At 51.1% G+C, this 22684-nt stretch overlaps 7 protein-coding genes across 7 annotated transcripts; 5 read left to right on the top strand and 2 right to left on the bottom strand.

Moving 5' to 3' along the window:
• Positions 1-160: 160 nt before the first annotated feature.
• Positions 161-1397, bottom strand: T310_6750 (F-box domain protein; the record flags this gene model as incomplete). Its single annotated transcript, XM_013470451.1, has 2 exons — positions 161-313; positions 378-1397. 2 exons carry the CDS (start codon positions 1395-1397, stop codon positions 161-163), a joined length of 1173 nt encoding a protein of 390 aa, XP_013325905.1.
• Positions 1398-2480: 1083 nt separating this feature from the next.
• T310_6749 (WD domain protein) lies at positions 2481-5353 on the bottom strand (the record flags this gene model as incomplete). Its single annotated transcript, XM_013470450.1, has 3 exons — positions 2481-5109; positions 5173-5267; positions 5345-5353. The coding sequence occupies 3 exons, from the start codon at positions 5351-5353 to the stop codon at positions 2481-2483; spliced, it is 2733 nt and encodes a 910-aa protein (XP_013325904.1).
• A 424-nt stretch (positions 5354-5777) lies between these two features.
• T310_6748 (ARP2/3 complex 34 kDa subunit) lies at positions 5778-7015 on the top strand (the record flags this gene model as incomplete). The annotated part of the gene is made up of 5 exons (XM_013470449.1): positions 5778-5839; positions 5906-6437; positions 6493-6634; positions 6681-6887; positions 6936-7015. 5 exons carry the CDS (start codon positions 5778-5780, stop codon positions 7013-7015), a joined length of 1023 nt encoding a protein of 340 aa, XP_013325903.1.
• A 550-nt stretch (positions 7016-7565) lies between these two features.
• T310_6747 (uncharacterized protein) lies at positions 7566-8709 on the top strand (the record flags this gene model as incomplete). The annotated part of the gene is made up of 6 exons (XM_013470448.1): positions 7566-7919; positions 8155-8175; positions 8260-8279; positions 8408-8486; positions 8559-8576; positions 8656-8709. 6 exons carry the CDS (start codon positions 7566-7568, stop codon positions 8707-8709), a joined length of 546 nt encoding a protein of 181 aa, XP_013325902.1.
• Positions 8710-10802: 2093 nt separating this feature from the next.
• On the top strand, positions 10803-17049 carry T310_6746 (NAD dependent epimerase/dehydratase; the record flags this gene model as incomplete). Its single annotated transcript, XM_013470447.1, has 13 exons — positions 10803-11508; positions 11781-11876; positions 12117-12274; positions 12328-12703; positions 12768-12885; positions 12946-13010; positions 13069-13444; positions 13529-13543; positions 13592-13874; positions 13920-14178; positions 14235-14377; positions 14447-15892; positions 15952-17049. 13 exons carry the CDS (start codon positions 10803-10805, stop codon positions 17047-17049), a joined length of 5139 nt encoding a protein of 1712 aa, XP_013325901.1.
• A 691-nt stretch (positions 17050-17740) lies between these two features.
• On the top strand, positions 17741-19230 carry T310_6745 (uncharacterized protein; the record flags this gene model as incomplete). Its single annotated transcript, XM_013470446.1, has 3 exons — positions 17741-17887; positions 18021-18273; positions 18308-19230. 3 exons carry the CDS (start codon positions 17741-17743, stop codon positions 19228-19230), a joined length of 1323 nt encoding a protein of 440 aa, XP_013325900.1.
• A 979-nt stretch (positions 19231-20209) lies between these two features.
• Positions 20210-22495, top strand: T310_6744 (uncharacterized protein; the record flags this gene model as incomplete). The annotated part of the gene is made up of 6 exons (XM_013470445.1): positions 20210-20365; positions 20575-20930; positions 20982-21646; positions 21711-21908; positions 21940-22208; positions 22364-22495. The coding sequence occupies 6 exons, from the start codon at positions 20210-20212 to the stop codon at positions 22493-22495; spliced, it is 1776 nt and encodes a 591-aa protein (XP_013325899.1).
• Positions 22496-22684: the final 189 nt, after the last annotated feature.

Genomic DNA, 22684 nt, shown 5'->3' with positions numbered 1-22684 from the left:
TGATAATGCAAGTGAACAAGACAAAAAAAAATCCCAAGGCTAAGTAGGGAAACAAAAGAATAGTAAGCCTTCCATACTACCTACATATCTAACAATCATCATGTGTCTATAATACAGTACATAAAAATCTTGATGCTAATCCCAGTCTTCCCTCTAGACATCATGTATAATCCGGATCAATCTCGATAGGACCTTCAGAATTATCAGCCGCAAGGGGATATGGCAAGAACACCTCCGGGATGTGCCAGACAGTCTTGTTTAGCTTTTCAACCAGTTCAGAGTTGACGTTGGGACAGTGACGGAGAGAAAGAGACTACACATAGAAAAGTCCCCATTAGAAACTGTTCTTGAATAGTTCCTTCCTGCGGTATGCCTACCTTCAGTCCTTTCAGATTTCGAATCCATTCCAGACCAGTATCTCGGATTTCGTCACCGTCCTCACTATTGCCAAAGTCCACCTCTGAAGAAATTCCGTCACAATTTTCCACCCATAGAGTCTCAAGCGATGCTCCAGGAGCAGGATCGCTTTTTTCGCTGGGCTCGTCGTCCGAATCCACATCGATCCCGCCCAGCCAGTTCAGAAACTCGGGCTGGACGGCCGCGCAAGTCCGCAGTCGCAGGTCTCTGAGCTTAGGGTTTCTCTTGACCAGCATCCGCAGCTGCCACGGCGTGATGCCGGCGCGTTCCAGCACCAGGCTCTCCAGATTGCTGAGCCCAATATCCTTGCCCATCTCGCCGACGCCGATCAGGGCGTTCCACGCTGTGCTGCCGGGCGGAGGGTGGAGCCAGTAGTTCCGACCCAGCATGCAGTCCCGAATGTGAGGGTGTTCGAACCGCAATGCGAGATGGCGTAGTTTGCGTCCGCAGCTTGAGCCCAGCGCGATGGCGCCCTGGGAGTTGAGGTCATAGGCCATGAACTCCAGGTCGACAAGGGAGCCGCCGTAGCGACTGACGATCTTGGCAAAGATTTCGTTCTGCACGCGTATCGTTTGACTCGCAGGCTGTGGGGGGGCCTCGTCGCTGGTATTTGTAGTACAGCTATTGCGTCTCGAGGCCCGCACTCCTCCTCGCAACGGCGACTTGCAGCCGACGACATCCCTCCCGCGCGAGCGGTGCGGCAGCACGACAGCAACGCGGTGACCCGACTCGTCGGAGTCGTCCTCGAAGGGGCTACCACGTGATGGTGCTCGCGGCGAGTCGATATCGAGAAAGGCAATCGTGGCGTGGATCCGCTTCTGGAAGATGGCCAGGTGCAGTCGTCTCATGCAGAGAATGTGGTAGGCATAGTTGGCGCGCGAAGTCGCGCCGAAAGCTACCAGAGAGGGGACCGGAAGTTGGGAGAGAATCATGAGGAGGATCTCCAAGGGGAGCTTGCTGAGGAAGTCTGATCCAGCCATGGCAGCGTATCGTATCCGTTTCGTTTTCTTTGTTTCTTCTCCTTATTATATCTTTTTTTTCCCCCTCTTGTGTCTTACACAGATTCCCTTGGTCTAGCAGGATTATACCCTAATCAAGGAGTAAGATCGTAGAAACACAATAAAGAAAGAAAGAAAGAACAGAAAAAGAAAGCAAAACGAAATCAAATCAAACCAACCACTCAAGGCCGAGACAAAGTCAAAGTCGGAAAAAAAAAGGTTTCGAACTGAAACAAACTAAAAATATCCCTTATGTCATAAACACAAGACAATGAAGTGAGGAGGGAAAAGGAAAGAAGGACCCAGCTCTCAGGAATGTCGATGTCAATCGATTTGATGATGAGGCATTCCAGATATGCAAGATTGACGTCAGGAGCCCTAGGTAGGAATGTGCCCTACCTTATAGAGAAATAGGTACTGTACCACTCGACAGGGGAATATTGGTGTATATATGCGTGAGTGTTTACGAGAGGATAGGAACTATCTTGTTTACAAATAAGATAAATAAGACACGTAAGGAGATTGATAGGTAGGAAGGAAGTAAATACCGTCTATATTGTCTGCGAAGAAGGAACAATGGTGACAACAACAACGACAATGACAAGAATCAGGAAGACAGCGACGATAAAAAAGTCCATCAGATGGAAATGTGAAAATTATAAATTAAATAAAAATACGGTGGGAGGTAGGTCATCACTGAGCCATGGTTCGAACCATGGAAGAATCCTGCAACGTGATGAGCTAAATATTTGCCTATCCAGGGAAATAGATATGTTACAAGTCGATGAAAAGCTATCTATCTGTTATTATAATTTATGGTTTATTAATTGCGGAATTTTTTTTTGGTCGTCCATATATACGCCCAGAACACATAAGTAAAATACGTGTCGATATGATTGATCGATGTCGAATGAAATTATTTCCCATAGACCCTGACCAAGTCTCTATATAATTTGAAAGAGGAAAAAAGTGAATTTTTTGTTTCCAACAACAAAAAAATACAGCCCCTGCAAATAATATAACAAATAAACGCCTTGAAATGCAGCTTCTCCCCAAGATCTTTTCTCAAGCAACAGTGATATACCGCCGTTTCGTGCCCGTCTTCTTGGCAATCTGCTGCTCCTCCCACTTGTCGACATCGACATAGTCCCGCTGGCTGTTCTCGCGCACCTGGGTGCCGATGAAGTGCAGCGCAGCGAGGTTGAAGCCCATCTCGTCCTTCTGCTGGGCCAGCACGCGCCGGAGCGTCGAGCGGATCCGGTCCAGCATCGGGCGCATCATCTTGCTGGACACGATTTGTCGGTGGTGCGTCTTGAGCATGAAGAACAGCACCCGGCACGTCAGCGGGATCGCCCACTGCCGGCTCGCCCAGATGTCCAGGAAGGTGAACAGCGCCGGCAGCTTGGAGAAGGGCAGCACCAGCAGCGCGTCCTGCAGCGACGCCGCGGGGATCTTCTGCACCACGTTCAGCACGTGTCGCTCCGCGGAGATGTTGCCCAGCGCGACATAGAGTGCGTTGCGGGCCGGTGGTGCCGCGTTGGGATTCCGGGCTTTGGTCTCCTTCCATTCTTCCATCAGCTTCAGATCCTCCATGCCGAGGTCCAGCGCTTCCATGATCCTTTCACCCGCCATGAGCGTCGTGACGGTCTGCTTGCTAGCATCGACTGCCTCCGCCTTTTCGCCGCCCTCTCCCTCCTCCTGCTCGAAGGAGGCTGTCAGCGTGCTCTCGTACAGTTCCTCCAGCTCCTTCTCGCGCTCTTCTTCCAGGAAGAGCTGCTCGTCCGTCTGCTGCCATATCCGGATGCTCTTGTCGTGGCTGGCACTGACGAGGAATTCACCCGAGTGGCTCATGGCGAGAGCCCAGATCTCGCCGTGATGGCCGTCCAGCCTCTGGATCTGCTGGAATTTTTGGCCGTCCCAGTACTTGATTCTGCGATCCTTGCTGGCACTGAAGAAATGATGCCCGTTGCCCTCGTTGTTGTTGGGGATAAATGCGACGGCCATTACGCTGTCCTCGTGCGCAAAGAACGACTTGTGACAGTCTCCGAAGTCCAGGCCCCAGATACGAACGGTCTTGTCGGCCGAACACGTAACGATCAATTTGCTGTCATAGGAGATGTCCATATTCAAGACGGGGAGTTTGTGGCCATAAAGATTCAGGAAGAGCTTTAGTGTGTCGGTGAAGAAGACCTTGACCGTGTTGTCCAGCAGAGCCACCGCGAGAAGGCGAGCGTCTGGAGAGAGACGGAGACTGAGGATGTCGTCTGCGACTTTCAGGGTACGGGTGTGCACGAGTTTGAGTCGCGGCGTGGTACGCTTGGTTCCTGGGATCTCTTCCTGGACCACCTGGAAGTTCCAGAATTTGGCCGTCTTATCTGCACTTCCGGTCACCATGGACTTGCCATCCGGGTGAACATGAAGAGACCAAACCGGTCCGTCGTGCGCCTTGATAGTCTCAAGGAGAGTCGACGACGCAATGTCGAAGACCTCCACCTCGCCGTTTTTGTTGCCCACCACGACGATCTTGTCACCCGGAAGGAAGGATGAGCACAAGGCGTAGCCGCACTCCAGCGTACGCAGACATGTCTGCGTCCGCACATTCCAGATCTTCAGACTGCCATTGGATGCAGAGGCCAACATTCGGTCGTCCGAGCTCAGGGCCAGGGATCGAACGTCCGTTCGATGACCAGGTATATCCACGGCCAGAACCCGGTTGTACTCTGTCTCATCATTGTCTTTGGATTTCTTTTTTGCCGCCGTCACGACACTGAAGGTTTCGATTTCGTTATTGTTCGTTGCCGCCAGGAGATGGAGGTTGCCGCTTGACTTCATGGTCATCCAGGCGAACGACCGCACCTTTCCTCCTGTTCGTACAATGACATGCGGTACGAAGTATTCCGTAATTGGCGCGGACGACGCGTCTTCCGGCTTTTCACTGTCGGCTTGTCCAGCTGCGTTCTCCCCGTCTGCAGCTCGTTCGGCCTCTTTCTCCTTCCTTCGCTTCCGTTTCCTTGCTAAGCTCTTCTGGACTTCTGTCGGGGACCGTATCCTGAATATCTCGACAGCCTTCTCGGAGCCGTGGAAGCCAACATAGTCTGCGCGCGGATGGAAACTAATGCCGATGGTGCGGTCTTTGTTGTGACGATAAAATGTCCCCCGTTCAATCAAAATCCTCCTGTTTTCTGAACCAACCTTCTCTTTGGCCACTTCTTGCATTGCACTCTCGTCGATTGCCCACACCCTCAACTCGCCGTCATTTCCTCCCGTTATACAGCCGCTCTGGTCTGGTGCCAACCCTAGACTCCAACATTCGCCATTGCTCTGCGTAACATGTGTCTCAATGCAATGCTGAGATGCGAGATCCCAGATCTTGATCAAGGCGTCCTTCCCCGTAGATAGCAGGAATCCTCCGCTCTCAGTCTGACCAGCTCCGCTCATAACTCCATCCGCGTCGCCAGAGGATGGCGACAGGAAATGTAGCGACGTAATCTGATCCGTGTGCCCGCGAAGCTTGAATAGTCCCACCTCGGCGACCAAGTCCCACACAATAATGTCTGTGTCTTTCGACCCGCTGGCCAGCCGGACGCCGGAGTTGTCGAAGGCGAGGTGGGTAATGGCAGTCTTGTGGCCATTGAAGGAGATCACGATCGACGCTGTTCTCGAGTCCCATAGACGGATGCTGCCGTCCTCATAACTAGGAACGAAAGCAATCAGCTTGCGCACATGCAGGCCCTCTGCTCGAGGGGTAAAGACCTACCCAACCGCGAATACGTCCTCGTCCGCTTTGCTCTGCGCAATGGCGGTCACTTGCGCCCTGCAGTCGGCATCGCGCCACTGGCTCAGCAGTTCACCCTTTTTCACGTCCCAGCAGAGAACTTCTTCGTTGGCCCCGACTATTGCCCGCCCTGCGCCTGTGCGCCGCGCGGTACCAGAGACATCTTCGTCTCTGGTCCAGACCGCATTCGACGAGGCGGAGGCGACGAGGCCAAAAGTCTTGGAATGCTCGAATTTCCTGCAATTGTCAGCGCATTCGAACTGGAGATTCGGGCCTGGGAAACGGGGGAGGCCTTACAGATATGACTTGACCATGTCGAGCGCTGCGGGCAAAAATTTGGAGCTCCGGCATCAACGATTTTCTATCGATAATTCGATAGCGGGCGGCTACGGGCGGCGACAGCGACCGGCTGGGCAAAGGCGGTGAGCGCGCAACGTCCACAGTTGACACTTCACTGCGGGCAGGGCAGCGATGCATGACAGACATCTCCACGCCCAGCGTCAGATCGACTGTCCTGCCCAACAGCGCTTTTCTTTGCCTAGCAACATCGAGGAGCAGTCCAGTGCCATGCCCATGGGCCCTTCGCCATGCTTCTCCTAGACTACCACAACGTGCTTATCCAATCCCTCCTCACGGAGCGGTTCTCCGAGTACGGCCCCGCCAGGCATACATGTGTCTAGCGACGTGGAGGCAGCAGCTAATATTGCCCCTGCAGAGCATCAAACCCCGTCTCAATCGACCAGGTCGTGTCAGACTTCGATGGCGTCACGTTCCACGTCTCGACCCCCGAGTCGAAAACCAAGATTCTCATTTCCATTGCTCTGAAGTGCTTCCGCGAGCTGGTGCAGTACGGCGCTCAGGCGGTGCTGGAACGGGAGTATGGCCCGTACATCGTTTCGCCCGAGCCGGGCTATGACTTCTCCGTCCAGATCGATCTCGAGAATCTGCCTCCCGATGCGGAAGGGAAAGAGGACCTGATTCGGCGGCTGTCACTCCTCAAGCGGAATGTGATGGCGGCGCCGTTCGAGCGGGCGTTTGACGAGTTTGCCAAGCTATCAGAAGAGGCGTCGAGATATACATCGGAATCCGCTCCGCAGGGCGTCAAGGAAGGAGGAGAGGTGATGGCGATCCATTACCGTGAGGAGGAAGCCATCTACATCAAAGCCAGTCATGATCGCGTGACGGTGATCTTCAGCACGATCTTCCGCGAAGAGACGGACCGAATTTTCGGCAAAGTCTTCTTGCAGGTTGGCAGTTCTAGAGGAGATGCAAAACAGGTGAAGTTTGCTGATCGTTGGCCAGGAATTTGTCGACGCCCGGAGACGCGTCCACACCTTGCAGAACGCTCCTCAAGTCCTCTTCCGCAGTGATCCTCCCTTGGAGCTACAGGGAATCCCGGGACTGAAGACCTCATCTGATGGGCAGATCAGCTACATCACATTTGGTATGTTTGCTCCTGTGCTTTTGTGGTCGTATCTCTGACGGAAAAGTCCTTTTCCCGCGTCACTTGACTCCGCAACGCCGTTACGAGAACATTTCTCACATCCAAACCTTCCGCGACTACTTCCACTACCACATCAAAGCTTCGAAGGTTGGTGCTCTTATATCACTTATCGAAGTGGTCGTTCTGGTTGCTCACTTACGACAGGCCTACATTCACACTCGGATGCGAAAGCGAACCGCAGACTTCCTGCAAGGTAAGTCTGTTGATAGGACTCGATTTGAGATTGTGCTAACGTGTCCAGTTCTCAACCGAGCGCGGCCGGAGAACGAAGAACGGGAGAGGAAGACGGCCAGTGGACGTACCTTCAGGGTCCAGGGATGAACGTGCTGTCGTGTTTTGTTTCAAGTTGAAGATTGCAGGCTGGGTTCCTGGCATGAAGCAGAGATTTCTACAGGCGTATATCTATCTTTAGAACATACCTAGTGTATGGAAATACCAAGGAAAATACCAACACTTAGCTCCGGCAGAATACAGGTTGTATTTCTTATACATTCTCACTTTAACGAAGAGAGGTTTTATTCTTATTTGTGGGGGTGTTTGATAGAGGAAATTAGAATATATGCGTTTTGAACTACTGACATGTCGCTAACACTATGAGTATATCAGGTGCATGTCCTGGTTAACTGATACACCTGGGTCCAGCCTGCATTAACTGACTGCATCATCTCTGTCAGTTCGAAATGGCCATACCTACCCTACCTCGGTATGGGTAGCACATACGTAAGGATCCATCCAACATTCTCCTATCATTTTTTTTATAACTTTTAATTTTCCAAGCCTTCTCTTCTCACAAGGCTGAGATATAAAGGCCCAACGTCACCCCTCCCGACAGAGTAGCTGCAGGTGAATGGATGGTAGTGGGGTACTGCATATGCCTCCCGATTATGTTATTGAGATTACTTGCATGCAGAACGCCTCGCGCTTATCGGGCCTTTCGTGTGGACGTCGAGATTATAAGTATGGAGGGGACAGATATGCCAACATTGTTGATTGCGAGAGCGTGATGAGAATGTTGTCATTATTGTCATCCGACTCGTCCACGTGCTCGCTCGTTTCCGATCGAGTGAGTCATCGTCATCGAGTGATCCAGCCATCTATCTGCCTAATTATTACTAGCAGATTGCCATTTGTCAGAGAGAACCTTGGGGCCTGCTTGCATGGAGCCCAGCCTTCTGATATGCATATGCGTGTTGCATACGCCGGGGCATGGGCACTAACTTCCAAGGTATGTAGGTACCTAGGTAGGTAGGCAGTCCACCACTTTTGGCACGTACAACCATTGCATGACTGCTAGAATTCCTCGCATAATATTATTTTCTTCTTGCCTCATTAATCCCGCCATCCCTGATGGACAGGCATCCTTCTGGAGCGAGCTTGCGGTGTCTCTTCTCCTACCAGGGTACCTTCTTCCTACTCCTTTAATTCAGAGTGGATGGATCGATACTGCGATCATCGGATAGCCGGCACAGAAATACATACAGGTATGGAGCTATTCCCATCAGATAGATAGATATACAATACGTTACATATCAACGAACCGTTAACAAAATCTGACAGACTGACAGACTGGCTGTCTAGCTGGGAGGTTAGCTAGGCGGAAACAAAATGAAATTATAAAAAAAATGAAATTATAAAAAAAATGAAATTATAAAAAAAATGAAATTATAAAAAAAATGAAATTATAAAAAAAAATGAAATTACTAAAAAAAATAGAAATTATAAACAAAGAAAAAAAAAGCCAACTCATTTTATGAGTATTTCCAACAGCAAGAAGACGCCATTGCGATTTTGTGTTTGTGGCGCACCTCCTTTGAAGAATAAACCTCCCTTTAAGATATTCAAGGAGGGATGCTTGTTTTCTTAGGTAGGGTCATGCAGGGAGGTAAGCAAATTCATTTTTAATACGTGTAGTTTTAAGTTCAAAACAAGTTCAGCTGTGTGTTTACTCTGTACTTCCACAGTTGTTCTTTTTTTTTAACTCTATCCCGGTTCCAATATTGATTGATGGTCAATAGGTCAATCACCAAATGATATCAAATCCAAGCCATGTATATTCCGTATTTTTCATCGAGCATTATTTGCTGTCGTACATGGTAAGAGTACATCTGAGGGAAGGGGAATGCTGCTCTCAAAAGACGATACCTATTCTAATAATCCCAATGGCGTCAGCATATCAGCTCAAGGGGTAAAAAAAATAAAAAAGACCAATTGTAAAGCTGCGAAGCCAACGCGAAAGGATTCGAGAGAATAAAGGATAGACGTTTCCACACTTCAGCAGAACCATTCTAAGCACCGACGACAAGACAGACCATTAACCTCCTGCTGCCCTCTCTTTGTCGTCCCTGCGCCGTCCATCCGCATATCACCGATATCCTCTTCTTCTTCTTCTTCCATCTATCTTCTCTCCATATTTCCCCAGATTTCTACGAACACCTTAATGTGAGAAGAAAAACAGGCGAGGTGGGGAGAAAAAAAAAGCCAAGAAGAGAAACACCACCCAAACGGATAGAGAACCCTTCCTATAACTTTTTCTTTCCCCCTCCCTCTCCCTGTTATCAACCCACAGGCGAACGTAGTATGGTGAGGAGTCCAAAAAAGAGAAAAGAATAGCTGAAAAGAAAAAAGAAAGAAAAAAGACGACGATAGAGGAAGGACGTGAGGAAACGAAAGGAGAAAAGGCGAAGTTGAATGAATCCCGTCTTGCCATGCCTCTTCCGGCTCTTCCTAAATTGTTTCGGTTCTTGGAGAATGTTCTCATCATGGTAGTAGTGTGGTGTGGTGTGGTGTCCGTATGGATGATGCGGATGATGTCTCGAATCCTTTCTCAAGGCTAAAGAAACAATATCATTGACTCACCTCTGGGAATCAGGAGCAGGGCAGAACGGAGTTGCTCTGCCCTGCTCTCTTGTTGTCAGTTCAACAAGGGGTACTGACTCTGTCGAATGTTGTGTGAGCAGCAAAAGAAAATTGGGAGTCGAAAGTCCGAAAGAAAGTTGGCGTGTGGGGCTCTTGTCACGATGGTGCTGAGTCACGTGGAACGGCCAAGGGGATATGCCAAGACTTCCAAATTGGGTAATGAGTGAGTAGTTGACCCTACTTGTCATCGATTAGGCTGGATGAACTCGACAAGGACCTTGAACAGAGTCGTCACTTGTATGTAAGGCATCCGAGAAAGAAAAATCAAAGAAACAACGATGGGAAAAAAAAAAGACGATCATCCGACAGATTGAAAATTAGGCTGCGGCTGAATGAGTACTTTAATTTGAGAGGGGGTTGGTCAGCTTTCGTCTGGAGTTTCTCCATAGTTGGAAATTGCCGATAGGATTGGATATGTTTGAGTGCCCATGGCACTGTACATACATACATACTGGGGGTTTGCTAACATGGCGGTCGATTTGTCTATAGATCTGCATGCTTTCCTTGTCTAATCCAATCGGCGATGGCCATCCCTCAGGATCCGTTGGGTTGGATATTCGCCGTGACCACTACCGATGCATGCATGCATGCGTCTAACACCGGGGATCAAGGCATAGATCGTCTGTTAGCTCCACGGGCTGACTCGAAATACTCAATCTTTGTACTGTACAGTACATTATACTCATTGATGCCGGGATCCAGCGGGGCTTGTTTGCTGTCGTTTATTGGATGGATGCAGGGAAGCTGATCTTGGGAATCTGCTAAACAGAAACTCGTACCAGCACCGTTTTCTGGAGATACGACTGCAGCTAACCTTCTTGCGTTGGGCTGTACATACGTTGAACTGCCCTCTGATCACAACCAGGATCGGAAACAGCACAGCACGACGGACGTGAGCAGCATGGGTAGGCAGGGCCAAACTAATTGGAACGCTGACTCGGTTCTCGCCTGTCCGCTATAAACAGGTTTACCTCACGAGTCAGTGCACCTTTTTTTTCCCCCTGTGGATAGATATGAATCCAAGGATTGTCCTGCCTGTTGAGGCCGGATTCTCATCCCTCACCTTCAGTTCCTAATAGCCCGTCAAGGACGAGACCATTTCTGATCCCAAGTGACTCATCTTCGTTCTGCTCCCTCATCGGAATTTTCTCATTTTCTTCCCCCTTTCTTCACAGTTTTCAAATATCACGGCATGGCAACCCGCAAATCTCCCCAAGACCAATACAGACCGCCCTGCCATGGAATCTTCCGCGTCCTGCCAGCTTCGTGGATTCCTTATGCTGAGCTGATGCGTCTAGATCGGCCGGCGGGATACTACGCCTTTTACTGGCACTACGGAATCGGCCTCAGCTTCGGCGCCAGTGTGTGTAGGCCCCTGGCGGCTCCCGCCACCCTGGTCATGTTGGCCGTCTACCTGGCGCTCTGGGTGGTGATCCTGCGCGGCGCTGTCTGCACCGTGAACGACAACCTCGACCAGGATTTCGATCGCCAGGTCGCCCGGACGCGCTTCCGCCCGATTGCCCGCGGTGCTGTCTCTACCGGCCAGGGTTATCTCTTCGCCTTGGCTCAGTTCGCCCTCGGTGCCGCCATTCTCGTCCCACTGCCTCCCAAGGCTGCCATCCATGCCGCTACTACTGCGGCCATCCTGGCCGTCTACCCTCTGGCGAAGCGAGTGACCGATTTTCCCCAGGTGATCCTAGGTCTCGGGTTTGCCGTCGCCGTCTTTGTCTCGTGCGCGGCTCTCAATGTCGATCCCCTGGATGATGGGCATCGGCCGGCCACGCTAAGCTTGTTCGGCGCGTGTGCCATCTGGACCATCATCTTCGATACCATCTACGCGCACCAGGACCGCCGAGATGACGTCCGGGCGGGGGTCCGCTCGCTGGCTGTCCTTCTTGGTGAGCGGACAAAATTGGCTCTGTCGATGCTCGCTGCATTGCAGGTCGGGCTACTTGCGGTGGTCGGCTTCCACAGTGGATTCTCGCCCGTCTATTTTGTCACCACCTGTGGCGGGACATCCCTGGCACTGACAGCGATGATGACCCTAGTTGACCTCAAAAAACCGGCGAGCTGTGCCTGGTGGTTTGGACCGGGTTCATCACTGGTAGGGGCCTGCATCGTCGCTGGTCTGGCCAGCGAGTATCTTTGGAAATGGTATTATCTCTAATAGGATCGTGGAGGATGATTGTAAACCGGGCTGAATCCGCCCCTTCAGGCGGCCATTCAGAAATGCGCTGGTGTTACAATGATTGTTCCGATATACTCCGTACGTAGTTGCGCAAAAGCCAATCAACGCTTTCTATTAAAGAAGACACAAGACGTTCCCTGTAAAACCAAAGAATCATCTGATCATCGATTACACCTCCGTTGAGCGCCTTCTGGAGATTGCGGCTGCCGAGTTTGTCATGAATGATATCTAGAGACCACGAGAGGACTCTCCGGAAGATTTTACCCTGAATAACTGCACCTAGAGGATTCTTGTTTAGAATAATGCCCGTTGTATCAGGACCACCCCCAGGAGGGGATCAAGACCTGGGCCCCGCCGTGATGGCCGTCCTATGGACCGAAACGGCCATTGCCATACTCGCTGTTGCCGCACGATTCGCCGGGCGTTGGCTCGTCCACCGGACGGGTTGGGATGACTGGCTGATGCTGCTGACGCTGGTAGGAGATGGACGACGTAACAGAAAAGATCAATGACTAACCGACTCTTGCAGGTTCTCCTAATCGCATGTTCCGCCCTCGCCACGGTCCAGAACAGCGTCGGGGGTTACCGACATGTTTTCTACCTGGACGAAACGGCTGTAGTGAAAGCGCTCGAGATAAACTTCATCCTCCGCGGTGTCAATATCGTCTCTTGTGCCACTGGCAAGGCGTCCATCGGGGCGCTCCAGCTCCGACTGCTGGGGCCGATGAACTACTGGCAGAAATGGGTCATCTGGGCGGTGATCATCCTCACGGCCATCGTCAATGTTCTTAATTGTATCTTCAACTTTGTCCAATGTTCTCCTGTCGAAGCGAATTGGACCCCGGGGATTCCGTCCAAGTGTTGGAGTGGGCAGGTACAGCTGAATTTTGCGTACTTCATGTGTGGTACGTATGTACTGTCTGCTACCTCAAGACAGCCAGGCAGATGGGTGAATTTGTCTCTTGCTAGCTGAAAATATCGCCGCCGATGTGATCCTGGCCCTCATGCCGACTACGTTCCTGTCCACATTGAATTTCAGCAGGCGAAAGAAGATTCAACTCTCAGTTCTCCTCGGTCTGGGACTGATGTACGTTTTCTTCTCTCCGACAAAGAGACGGCGAAGGAAAGCAAGTCTCACTGTCTCCAGGGCTGCCATCTGCGGGATTGTCAAGACGACCACGCTGGACTCGATCAGCAACGACGACTTTACCTGTACGTGCTTCCTTCTCTTCCCAGCAACATCCAGGCGGACTAACGATGTCAAAACTAGGGAGCGAGTACGGCCTCACCGTCTGGAGTATATCCGAAGTCCTGGTCATCATTGTCTGCGGAAGTGTGCCGACCATGAAGCCTCTCTGGGATCGCTTCATCCGGAAGCGCAAGAACAACACGCAGGTTGGCTCCTACCGGATGCGCCGGATGTATCCTGGGCGAGTGCCATCGTCGTTGAGCCAGGCTCCCCGGGGACCGTTGGCAGACCGCCACATATGGGCGACCATCGACATCGACGTGGCGATTTCAGAACCGTCCAGGAGCCCCTGTTCTGCAGGACGCAGTGCATCGCTGTGCCACCCCCCGATGCACGTGACAGCCAGCAGACAAAGAAGGCGCGTGTGGTGGTTACACAAGCGACGCGCCCTCTCTCGGTATAAGAGCATCTCGCGATGAGGGGCAGCACTGCCTCCTCCATCGCTCCTTGATCCATCCCAGCAGTGCTGACCTTCATTCAGCCCCAAGCAGGACTCGTGAGTAACCCTGATTACCCCCCGCGCCATGGCCACGGCAGCTCGCAGGGTCGAAGCCGCCCAGCACCATCTTCTCCCAGCCATCGTCGAGCAGCTCGCCGCCGAGGAACCAGATGCCCTGTGGGGGGAGTTTCCCAGATCGTCCACCTCCCTAAGCGAAGGATTCGAGTCGATCTCCTACGCCCAGTTTGCGAACGCCGTCAATGGCGTCGCCCACCATATCACTCAGGCTCTCGGGAGGAGAGACACGGAAGAACCGCTGGCGTACTTGGCTCCCAACGACCCTCGTTGTGCGATCACCTTGGTGGCGGCCATGAGAGCAGGATTCACGGTCAGCAGTTTGCTTCCGGACGGTGAACCTAGTTGACATCTCTAGATCTTCCTCATTTCGGAGCGAAACAGCGTCGCTGCGAATCTGAAGCTGTTCGACGATGTCCAATGCTCAACTTTGGTTACCACCGATCGGACTTTTGCACCCGTTCGAAACACTTTAATGGAGCGAGAAGTTACCCTGATCGAGCTCCCATCGCTCCAGACGCTGCTGCATGAGCCCCAGGCGACGTATCGCTATGAGAAAGAGTTGGCTGCAGCGGCAAATGAAGCAGCTTTTATGATCCACACGTCCGGGTCCACTGGTGAGACACGCATCTGGATTCAACAAAAAGGTTTAAGCGTTAATTGATCAGTTCAGGTTTTCCCAAGCCGGTGTCCATCTCTCACAAAATTGTTGCCAAATTCGCCCGCACCATCGGTCTTCCAGCTCCTGAAGGCTATGAGACTCTCAGTTCCATGATGGGGAACAATCGGAATGTCCTGCTCCTTCCTCTAGGACATGTAGGTTTATGCGTGCTTTATTCTTCTTCTTCTCCGTTTTCTCTAAGCACACTACTAACCAATTCGCAGCCAGCAGGAGTCAACTTCGGGATTCTGAACACCTTCTTCAACAATACCACAGTGATACTGCCCCTTCCTGGTAAACCCCCAACGGCAGAAGCCCTGCTGGAGATCCTCCAGCACACTCATGCCGACTGGGCCGCTATGGCACCGCTAACGCTGGAAACCATCTCCAAAAACACGACCCTTCTGGAAGGCATTGCACGCCATCTCAAGATGCTCCTTTTCTCAGGCGGCAGTCTCCCCAAAGTCTTTGGAGATGTAATTGCCGCGAAAATCAAACTTACTTCACAGCTGGGCTCTTCGGAGACTGGACCCCTCCCAGCCGTATATCGACATGGATATGACTTTGAGAGAGATTGGAACTATCTGCAGTTCCACCCTGCGGTTGGTGCCAGGTTCGATCCCCTTCCAGGAGATGACGTCTTTGAGCTAGTGTTCGACCGAACTCCAGAGAGTGAACCCTATCAGCCCGTTTTTACCACCTATCCCCATCTGAAGGAATTCCGGACCAAGGACCTGTTCACTCCCCACCCATCTGTTCCCGGCCTCTGGACCCATGCAGCCCGATCAGATGATGTGATCGTGTTCTTGAATGGGGAAAAGGTCAACCCGGTTACCTTTGAAAGCCACATTGCAAAGCATCCCGAAGTTGCAGCAGCGGTCATGTTTGGCCACCAACGCTTTGAGCCAGGACTGTTAATCGAACTCCAGGATGACCAGCAAAAGTCTCTCTCTGCAGCAGAGAGGGCTCAGATCATTCAGCGTCTATGGCCAACGATTGAAGCAGCCAATCGTATTTTGCCTGGCCATGCACAAGTCTCACAATCCCATATCTGCTTTACAGATCCTGGCCGTCCGGTCCTGCGCACTCTGAAAGGCTCCCTTCGGCGTCAGGCCACCCTAGACCTTTACGCAGCCAAGATCAACCAGGTCTATGCTGATGTGGAGGCCATGTGGACGTCCATTCCGAACAAAGGAGACCTGGGAACGACAGACTCGATCAGGGGCTTAGTACGGGAGTCCCTTGCTGAAGCTACCCGACTGGGAAATAATATTGATGACAATGCGGATCTTTTCAGCCAGGGGATTGATTCTTTACAGACTCTTCGTCTTGTGCGTCAGCTGCGTATCAAGACGGGTCTCCGTTCTATCCAACCAAGTCTCGTCTATCTCCATCCTTCCATCACGGCGCTCACTGAAGCTTTGGATGCTCTGGCACACCAAATCGAGTCTTCTGAAACGGAGCAGATGGAAAAACGGAGGAAGATTCGGGCAGAAACATTGCAGAAATATCTAGATGTGATTGCTTCGCGGAAGGAAGACATCATTCTGAACAAACCAGGCAACAGCACCACTGATGATGTCGATCAGGTGGTGATCCTCACGGGCTCAACAGGCTCCATAGGCTCCTACATCCTGAACGCACTCCTATCAGAGCCAAAAGTCAAGCATGTGTATTGCCTGAACCGATCCCCAGATTCAGGCACCCTGCAAAAAGACGCAACGCCAAGCTGGATCCTATCCTGCTGACATCATTCCCACCAGACCGGGTGACATTCCTGACCGCGGATCTCTCAGAGCCTCAGACGCTAGGCCTTCCGACAGAGGTATATCAGACTCTGCGCGAGACTGTGACGCTGATTATCCACAACGCATGGCTGGTGGACTTCAATCTGCCTCTTCAGTCCTTTGAATCCCAACTCGCCGGTGTCGTTAACCTAGCTGTCTTGGATGGGCAGTCAACCCGAAGAGCTGCCTTCGTGTTCCTCTCTTCAATCAGCGCCACCATGAACTTCGACTTGACCGGTACAGCAAACAACAACAAGGTAGTACCAGAGGCGATTCTGACTGATATTGACACTCCTGCTCCGGTCGGCTACGCGGAGAGCAAGTATATTGCCGAGCGACTCCTTGAGGCCGCCAGCACGCAGCTGAACCTACGCCAAAAACCGGTGATTCTGCGCCTTGGGCAGATTGCCGGCGCAGCACGGAGTGCTGGGCGCTGGAACCCCACGGACTGGATTCCGAGACTGATCCTGGGGTCGCGGCAACTAGGTGTGATTCCCAACTCCTTGGAGATATCATCCGGGGGTCACGAGCAGAAAAACAACAACGACATTGATTGGTTGCCCATAGACACGTTGGCGGACGTGGTGGTCGATATTGGTTTGCATGCCGCTGCTGGAGATGATCTTGCAGATCCTGAGCAGCCGGTCGTCGTGCTTCATCCACTCAACCCACACCGTGCATCTTGGGAGACCCTGGTGCCGTCCATCATCGCGTCTCTTCAAAAACAAAAACAACAACAGGAGACACCCCTGACGATCGAGGTCGTTTCACCCACCGAGTGGCTGATCAAGTTACGAGCCAGTGCGGCTTCGTTGATGGAAGAAGGCAGTGAAGAAGCCCGCGAGGCACTCCTCCGCTCCAATCCAGCGCTCCGTCTGCTCGAGTTCTTCATGGCGCGATTTAGCGGGGCCGTTGAATTAGGAGAAGGATTGCAGTGGGAAACCAATCGAGCAGAGAGGATCAGTGAGAAGTTGAGAGCTGCAGAAGCTATTGATGGGCAGGCGATGAAGCGTTGGGTTGAGCAGTGGTTTGAGCATTAACAGTTCTTCTTCCACGATAGTGGAGTATCTTACTTATAGTTAGGGTTAAAAACAAGGATATTCTACAACCGTACCTTCTAGGTATACAAAAGCTCTAATTAGCTCACTTACGAAAGAAAAAAAAAGTCAACAAAAAGTTTTCCCCCTTAATGGATCACTACTACAGTCCTCCTTACTAACACCGCCTTGTCCAACTACATAATCAATAATTACAGGGTCGTAGCTTTTTGCCTTCCCTGCTCAGTAATAGTTAACCCCCTATTAACTCTTCCAACATCCATCAGCACCACTTGTTAAGAATGATATATCGGCTGATAATTGCTCCATAGATTCCTCATGCTTGAAGGATATCCTGTCCTTAGGTACAGTACATACATTGCAGTGCCTATTGCCTAAATTTTTTGGCATGGGTAAGAAGCTTTTCTTCTCCCTGGCTGACCATAACTAGATGTTCTTCTTATAAAGTCTCCTTACGGAAAATTCATTCAACCGGATCGTTGATTTCTTGCGTTCTTCCGGGGGGCGGATACTGGCTGGTCCGGGGATGGTGCAAACGCAGGCGCTAGATTAGCACGACTTGGCGATGGTTATTACTAAGTTTCCGGAACTATTACTCCGCTTCAAGGTATGAGAAATACCAAAACTCAAATCAAATCCATACAGAGTCAGTTCCTTGGCCTAATTAGCAAAAATGTTCATCACGTTGAAATGTCCTCCCGGTGATGGAGCGATGGAGCAGGTGGTCGCTCGTGGCGCGAGCCCTGGCCAGCAAGATCAAAGTCGCAATCGCGCTCGACCGTCTCGAAGGCCAGCTTGTATTTCCTGCCAGACAAAAAAAGTATGTAAGGATCTGTCATACCACGTTAGTGTTGTCATTTTGTTATTATTTTCCAACCCTAACCTTTTTTTTTGTCCTCTCTTTTCTTTTTTTACCCTCTTGAATCGGCTTATAAATCTTTCGCGTCTTACAGCTTCGGTGCACTGGCCCAAAAGGCGACTGCGACAGATGCCGCGCCAGGGTAATTCCCTGTGTTTTCCCGACGAGTTCAGCAAAGAATAATCGTTCTGCTTCTTCTTCTTCTGTTCAAGGGCCTTCGCGGCAGGAGAGCGGCGCACAGCCCTTGGAAAATGCTCTCGAACCAGGCGATCGTCAGCAGGAACCAACAGTATCTGCTTCTGATAGTAATAATACGAATGGCAGCTTGGAAGGAAATCCTTCTGACAGTACGTTTTATTTCGTTCTCCTAATTCTCTCAAGAGGATACTAATGATACGGAAGTGAACTTTCATAACGACATGACGCAGCTACTTATGGACATGGAGGACCTCGACCGAAGTCATCAGATGGAGAATCCTGATCCAGGAAATCAATATCCTGGTGATCTGGGCGACATGTCCCATCTGCAATATAATTTATTGCCGCCGAACTTGGCGCACAATCTACCGGCATGGCTAACAAACGAAACATGGGCACAACAAGCAATTCAAGACCTCCTCCCAATGACCGATGCACAGAACAGAATCCCAACCCCGTCGAACCCGGCAAACCTCGACCTTAGTCGTGATGATTCCACCAGCTGGAACAGCAGTCTTGGCTGTCCCTGCATCCACAGCACGGTCCGGGTCGTCCAGCAGCTCGACGACGACGATTTCCGGATAACGGCGCTTTCCCTAGACCAGGTGGTCCAGCTGCAGAAATGGATCATTTCGCAGTGCGGCAAGCCGCTGGACTGCCCCAATTGCCGATTTCTCCCCACGGTCCATACGGTTCTGGTCATCATCTGCGATCGCCTGTCGGAGATGTTCGAATGCATCTCCAAGAGGATTAAGAGGGCGAATCAACGGCTGTCAGGACAGGCCTCCTCCGAGGAGAGCACTGAATCGGCCGAGCCCTGTGCCGCAGATAGCAGTCGCAACGCGAATTGTAATCCTGACTTATTCTCGTCCGAGTTCCAGAACACGTATTCGGACGAAGAGCAAGTGCACATGATCCGGGTGCTGCTGAAGCTGCAGCTGCGCAACTTTCGAGCCCTGCTCGTCCGTCTCGACGGCGTGATCCAGATCGCGGGCAGCGAGGCCCGGCGGTCGAAGGTAAAATCGGTCATGCTGCGGCTGGGCAGGGCGGCAACAGAGATTGACAATGCTCTGCGCGTGGTCTTGCAGTTCTTTGTAATGAGCTGAGCTATGTTGCAACTGGGATGCATCGTCTGTCCGTTAGTTTGTTAGTTTTAACTTTATGCTGGAGTGTTTGAATTATTCAATCAGCAAGTCCATCTCGATATCTCGTCAAAGCCAGCTGAGCTGTGTCAACAGGATCGCCCAGTCCAGCCGTAATCCAGGGGTAAAGCTGGGCCCAGCGCCAGACAAGCGCAGTTCCTTCAGTCAAGACACCGGCACTAGTATTTCCATCCGCCGTATTGAGAAGAGAAAGAGGAAGAATTGTTTGACTCAAAAAACAAAGGGTGTGAGAAACGAGCTCGACATTTCCTCCTGTCCATTTTTCTACATACTGTACGCCCTCTCAATATTCCATTCCACAGCCATATTTTTTTCCCGCTTGCATTCATGTCTGACTCAGGCATTCTGCTGTTTATTTCCCTGACGCAAGAGATCGATAATAATTACTGGACAGTTGAGAAATTGGGGCTGCGGTCTTCCCAATTAGGAAATTTGCTCGGAGAACCAATTATGGTCTAGCGCCGTGCGGATTACAAATGAAGATTGCCAGATACGGAAGTCCTTTGTATGGACGGGACATACTCAGTTTCTACAACGTTTACGTAGTCCAAACAACGGGGAGAATGCTTGCAAAAGCCTACTGTCATTTAATTCCATGGAGCCAAATTACTGCTTTTGGTGCAGTCAACCTCTCCAAGGACAAACAAAGACTCCCAGCAGTTTGACAATATGACGATCGAAGGAATCATGCAGCCTTTGATTTCTAAGCAGTGTTGTTCAAGCTCCTTTCTCTTTTTGGAATACCTTACCAATCAACTGCGATGCGTAGCACATATGGACATGTATGTACATATCTGGTGGTTTCCTCTAGCTAATCAGTATGTGTGTTCATAGCACTTTATTTCCTTCATATTCACTGCTACCGTCTTCTTTCTTCCTCTGTTCTTCCTCCTAGACTCCCAGAATTCCTAGAACTGCAAGCATGGCCTCCTCTTCATCGACATCGATTGAAAAGTCAGGCGAGCAGACGCCTCCACAGCTTGTTCAAGATGGTCCCAAATTAGAGGCAAACACGCCAGGAAACGATACGCAGGAAGCGGAACCCAACGCCTCACCAAGGCAGATCCATGGCATCCTCGTAAGGCTCGTCCAATGCTGCTGGATTCTGTGGCTGACCTCGATGCAAGTGGTTTCTAGTCGTCATCGCCATTCTTTCAAGCATCTTCCTCTACTCGCTGGACAACACCATCGTTGCGGATATCACGCCCGTGGGTATCCTTTCTCCAGTTATAATCCTGCACCAGTAGTTCTAAGAAATAGGCCAGGCTGCGGTGAACAGATTTGGAGATATCGTCAAGTTGCCATGGCTGTCTGTCGGGTGAGTTCAGTTCGATTTATCTCTCAAGTGATGCCAAGTCAATGGATCTAATCAAGTCCATGAACAGGTTTCTCCTAGGCGGTGCAACAGTCGTCCTCCCATTTGGCAAGCTCTACGGCCTCTTCGACGCCAAGTGGCTATACATCATGTCCTCCGCGCTCTTCAACATCGGATCCGCGCTTTGTGGTGCCGCTCCTAACATGGATGCTCTCATCATCGGTCGTGTCCTCGCTGGAATGGGCGGAAACGGAATGTATCTAGGCGTCATGACCCTCCTCTCGGTCAATACTTCGGATAGGGAGCGATCAGGATACTTGAGTTTTGTGTGAGTTTCTCACGTGGAAATAAACATAACCATGCTAACGCTGCTATCTAGCGGCCTGGTCTGGGGCATTGGGACTGTCCTGGGCCCCGTCGTGGGCGGTGCATTTGTTGAATCAAGTGCCACATGGCGATGGGCCTTCTATATCAACCTCTGCGTCTCAGGCCTGTTCGCTCCCATCTATTCCTTCTACATCCCGTCATTCAAGCCTCGCGCCGGCACCAAAATCGCCAACCTCGTCCGCGAGTTCGACATCGTCGGCACGATCCTCAGCATCGGAGCCATCATCACCATCATCATGGCCATCAACTTCGGCGGAGCCTTGTATCCGTGGAACAGCGGCCAGACGATCGCCCTCTTCGCGGTATCCATCGTCCTCTTCATCGTCTTCGGCATCCAGCAAGGCATGACCATATTCACCAACACCAGCGACCGACTCTTCCCCTGCCAGTTCCTTCGGAACATCAACGCCGTCCTCCTCTACATCTGCGCGTCGGCCGTCAACACAGCGGGTTTCATCCCCATCTATTACGTTCCGCTATACTTCCAGTTCACCAGGGGCGATGACGCCATCAGAGCAGCCGTCCGCTTGCTTCCTCTCATCGTCGTCCTCAGCGCTGCGATTCTGGCCAATGGGCATCTCATGTCTCGCTTCAGCTATTTCCAGCCATGGTACATCTTTGGAAGTGTTCTCGCCTTGATTGGTGGTGTCTTATTATGTATTTCCCCCTCCGCCTCCTTCGTCCAAGAATTGCTGCAATCTGGGTACTGACTTCAGAACAGCGCGCATCAAGCCAGACACCTCCGAGGCCAAGATCTACGGGTTCGAAATACTAGTCGGCATTGGCACGGGCTGCTTCATCCAGGCCGGATACGCCGTGATCCAAGCGGTGGTTCCAGCAGCAGAAATGGCCTATGCGATCAGTTTCATGATGATTGGTAAGTGCCTGAGCATTGAAAAAGAAAGGCTTGTTAAAGCATGTATGTGGCTGATTGCTCTTTTTTTTTTTAGCTCAACTAGGAGGAATCGCATTCGGCCTCGCCATCGCAGGCGCCGTGTTCATCAACGACGCGATAGCAGGCCTGTCCGCTCTCTTGCCAGACGTCTCTCGCGCCGAGCTGCAGCTGGCGATCTCAGGGACCAGCGGCGCGTACTTCCGTGCGCTGCCAGAGGGGCTTCGAGCACAGTCACTCGACATCATCGTTGGTGCGATTCAGAAGGTGTTTATCCCTGTGTATGTTGGCGCTGCTGTCAGCCTTGTTCTTTCGGTGTGCTTCACGGTAAGTCCATCTATCCCTGTCCTTTTTTTATTTTTTTTTGATTGTTTTCTGACCATGTCTGCTTTCTGCTTTTCTTGGTAAAGCAACGGAAACTCTTCAAGGATACTGTCGCTATTGCGGCGTAACGTAACGTAACACTAGTCAACTTTGAACAGCATAGCAATGATTCCAGCGAGAGAGAGACCTCGACGAGGATGCAAAGAGAAGAAGACCATGGAGGAGGACTTGCATCTGACCAGCTTTGTTCAAATCAAAAGCTTACACTGATAGAATTTTGGTTTTGTTAGTGCAGACAATTAATTGAATAAATATAGTTGAAGGCATTATTTTTCATCGGTTGAAGACTGTTCATGAAAGGACACATGATATTTGTTTTTGCTGCCGGACATCCACTTCGTGACTGGAATTCTATGACACGCTCTTTATTTCATTTCATCAAACTCCACAGGGTATAATGCTCGTTACAAGGAAAACAA

Source organism: Rasamsonia emersonii (assembly GCF_000968595.1).
Source record: "Rasamsonia emersonii CBS 393.64 chromosome Unknown ctg1118621760443, whole genome shotgun sequence".
NCBI classification, from domain to species: Eukaryota; Fungi; Ascomycota; class Eurotiomycetes; order Eurotiales; family Trichocomaceae; genus Rasamsonia; species Rasamsonia emersonii.
The sequence above is the reverse complement of the archived record's forward strand: the minus strand, read 5'-3'. Positions and strand labels throughout refer to the sequence as shown.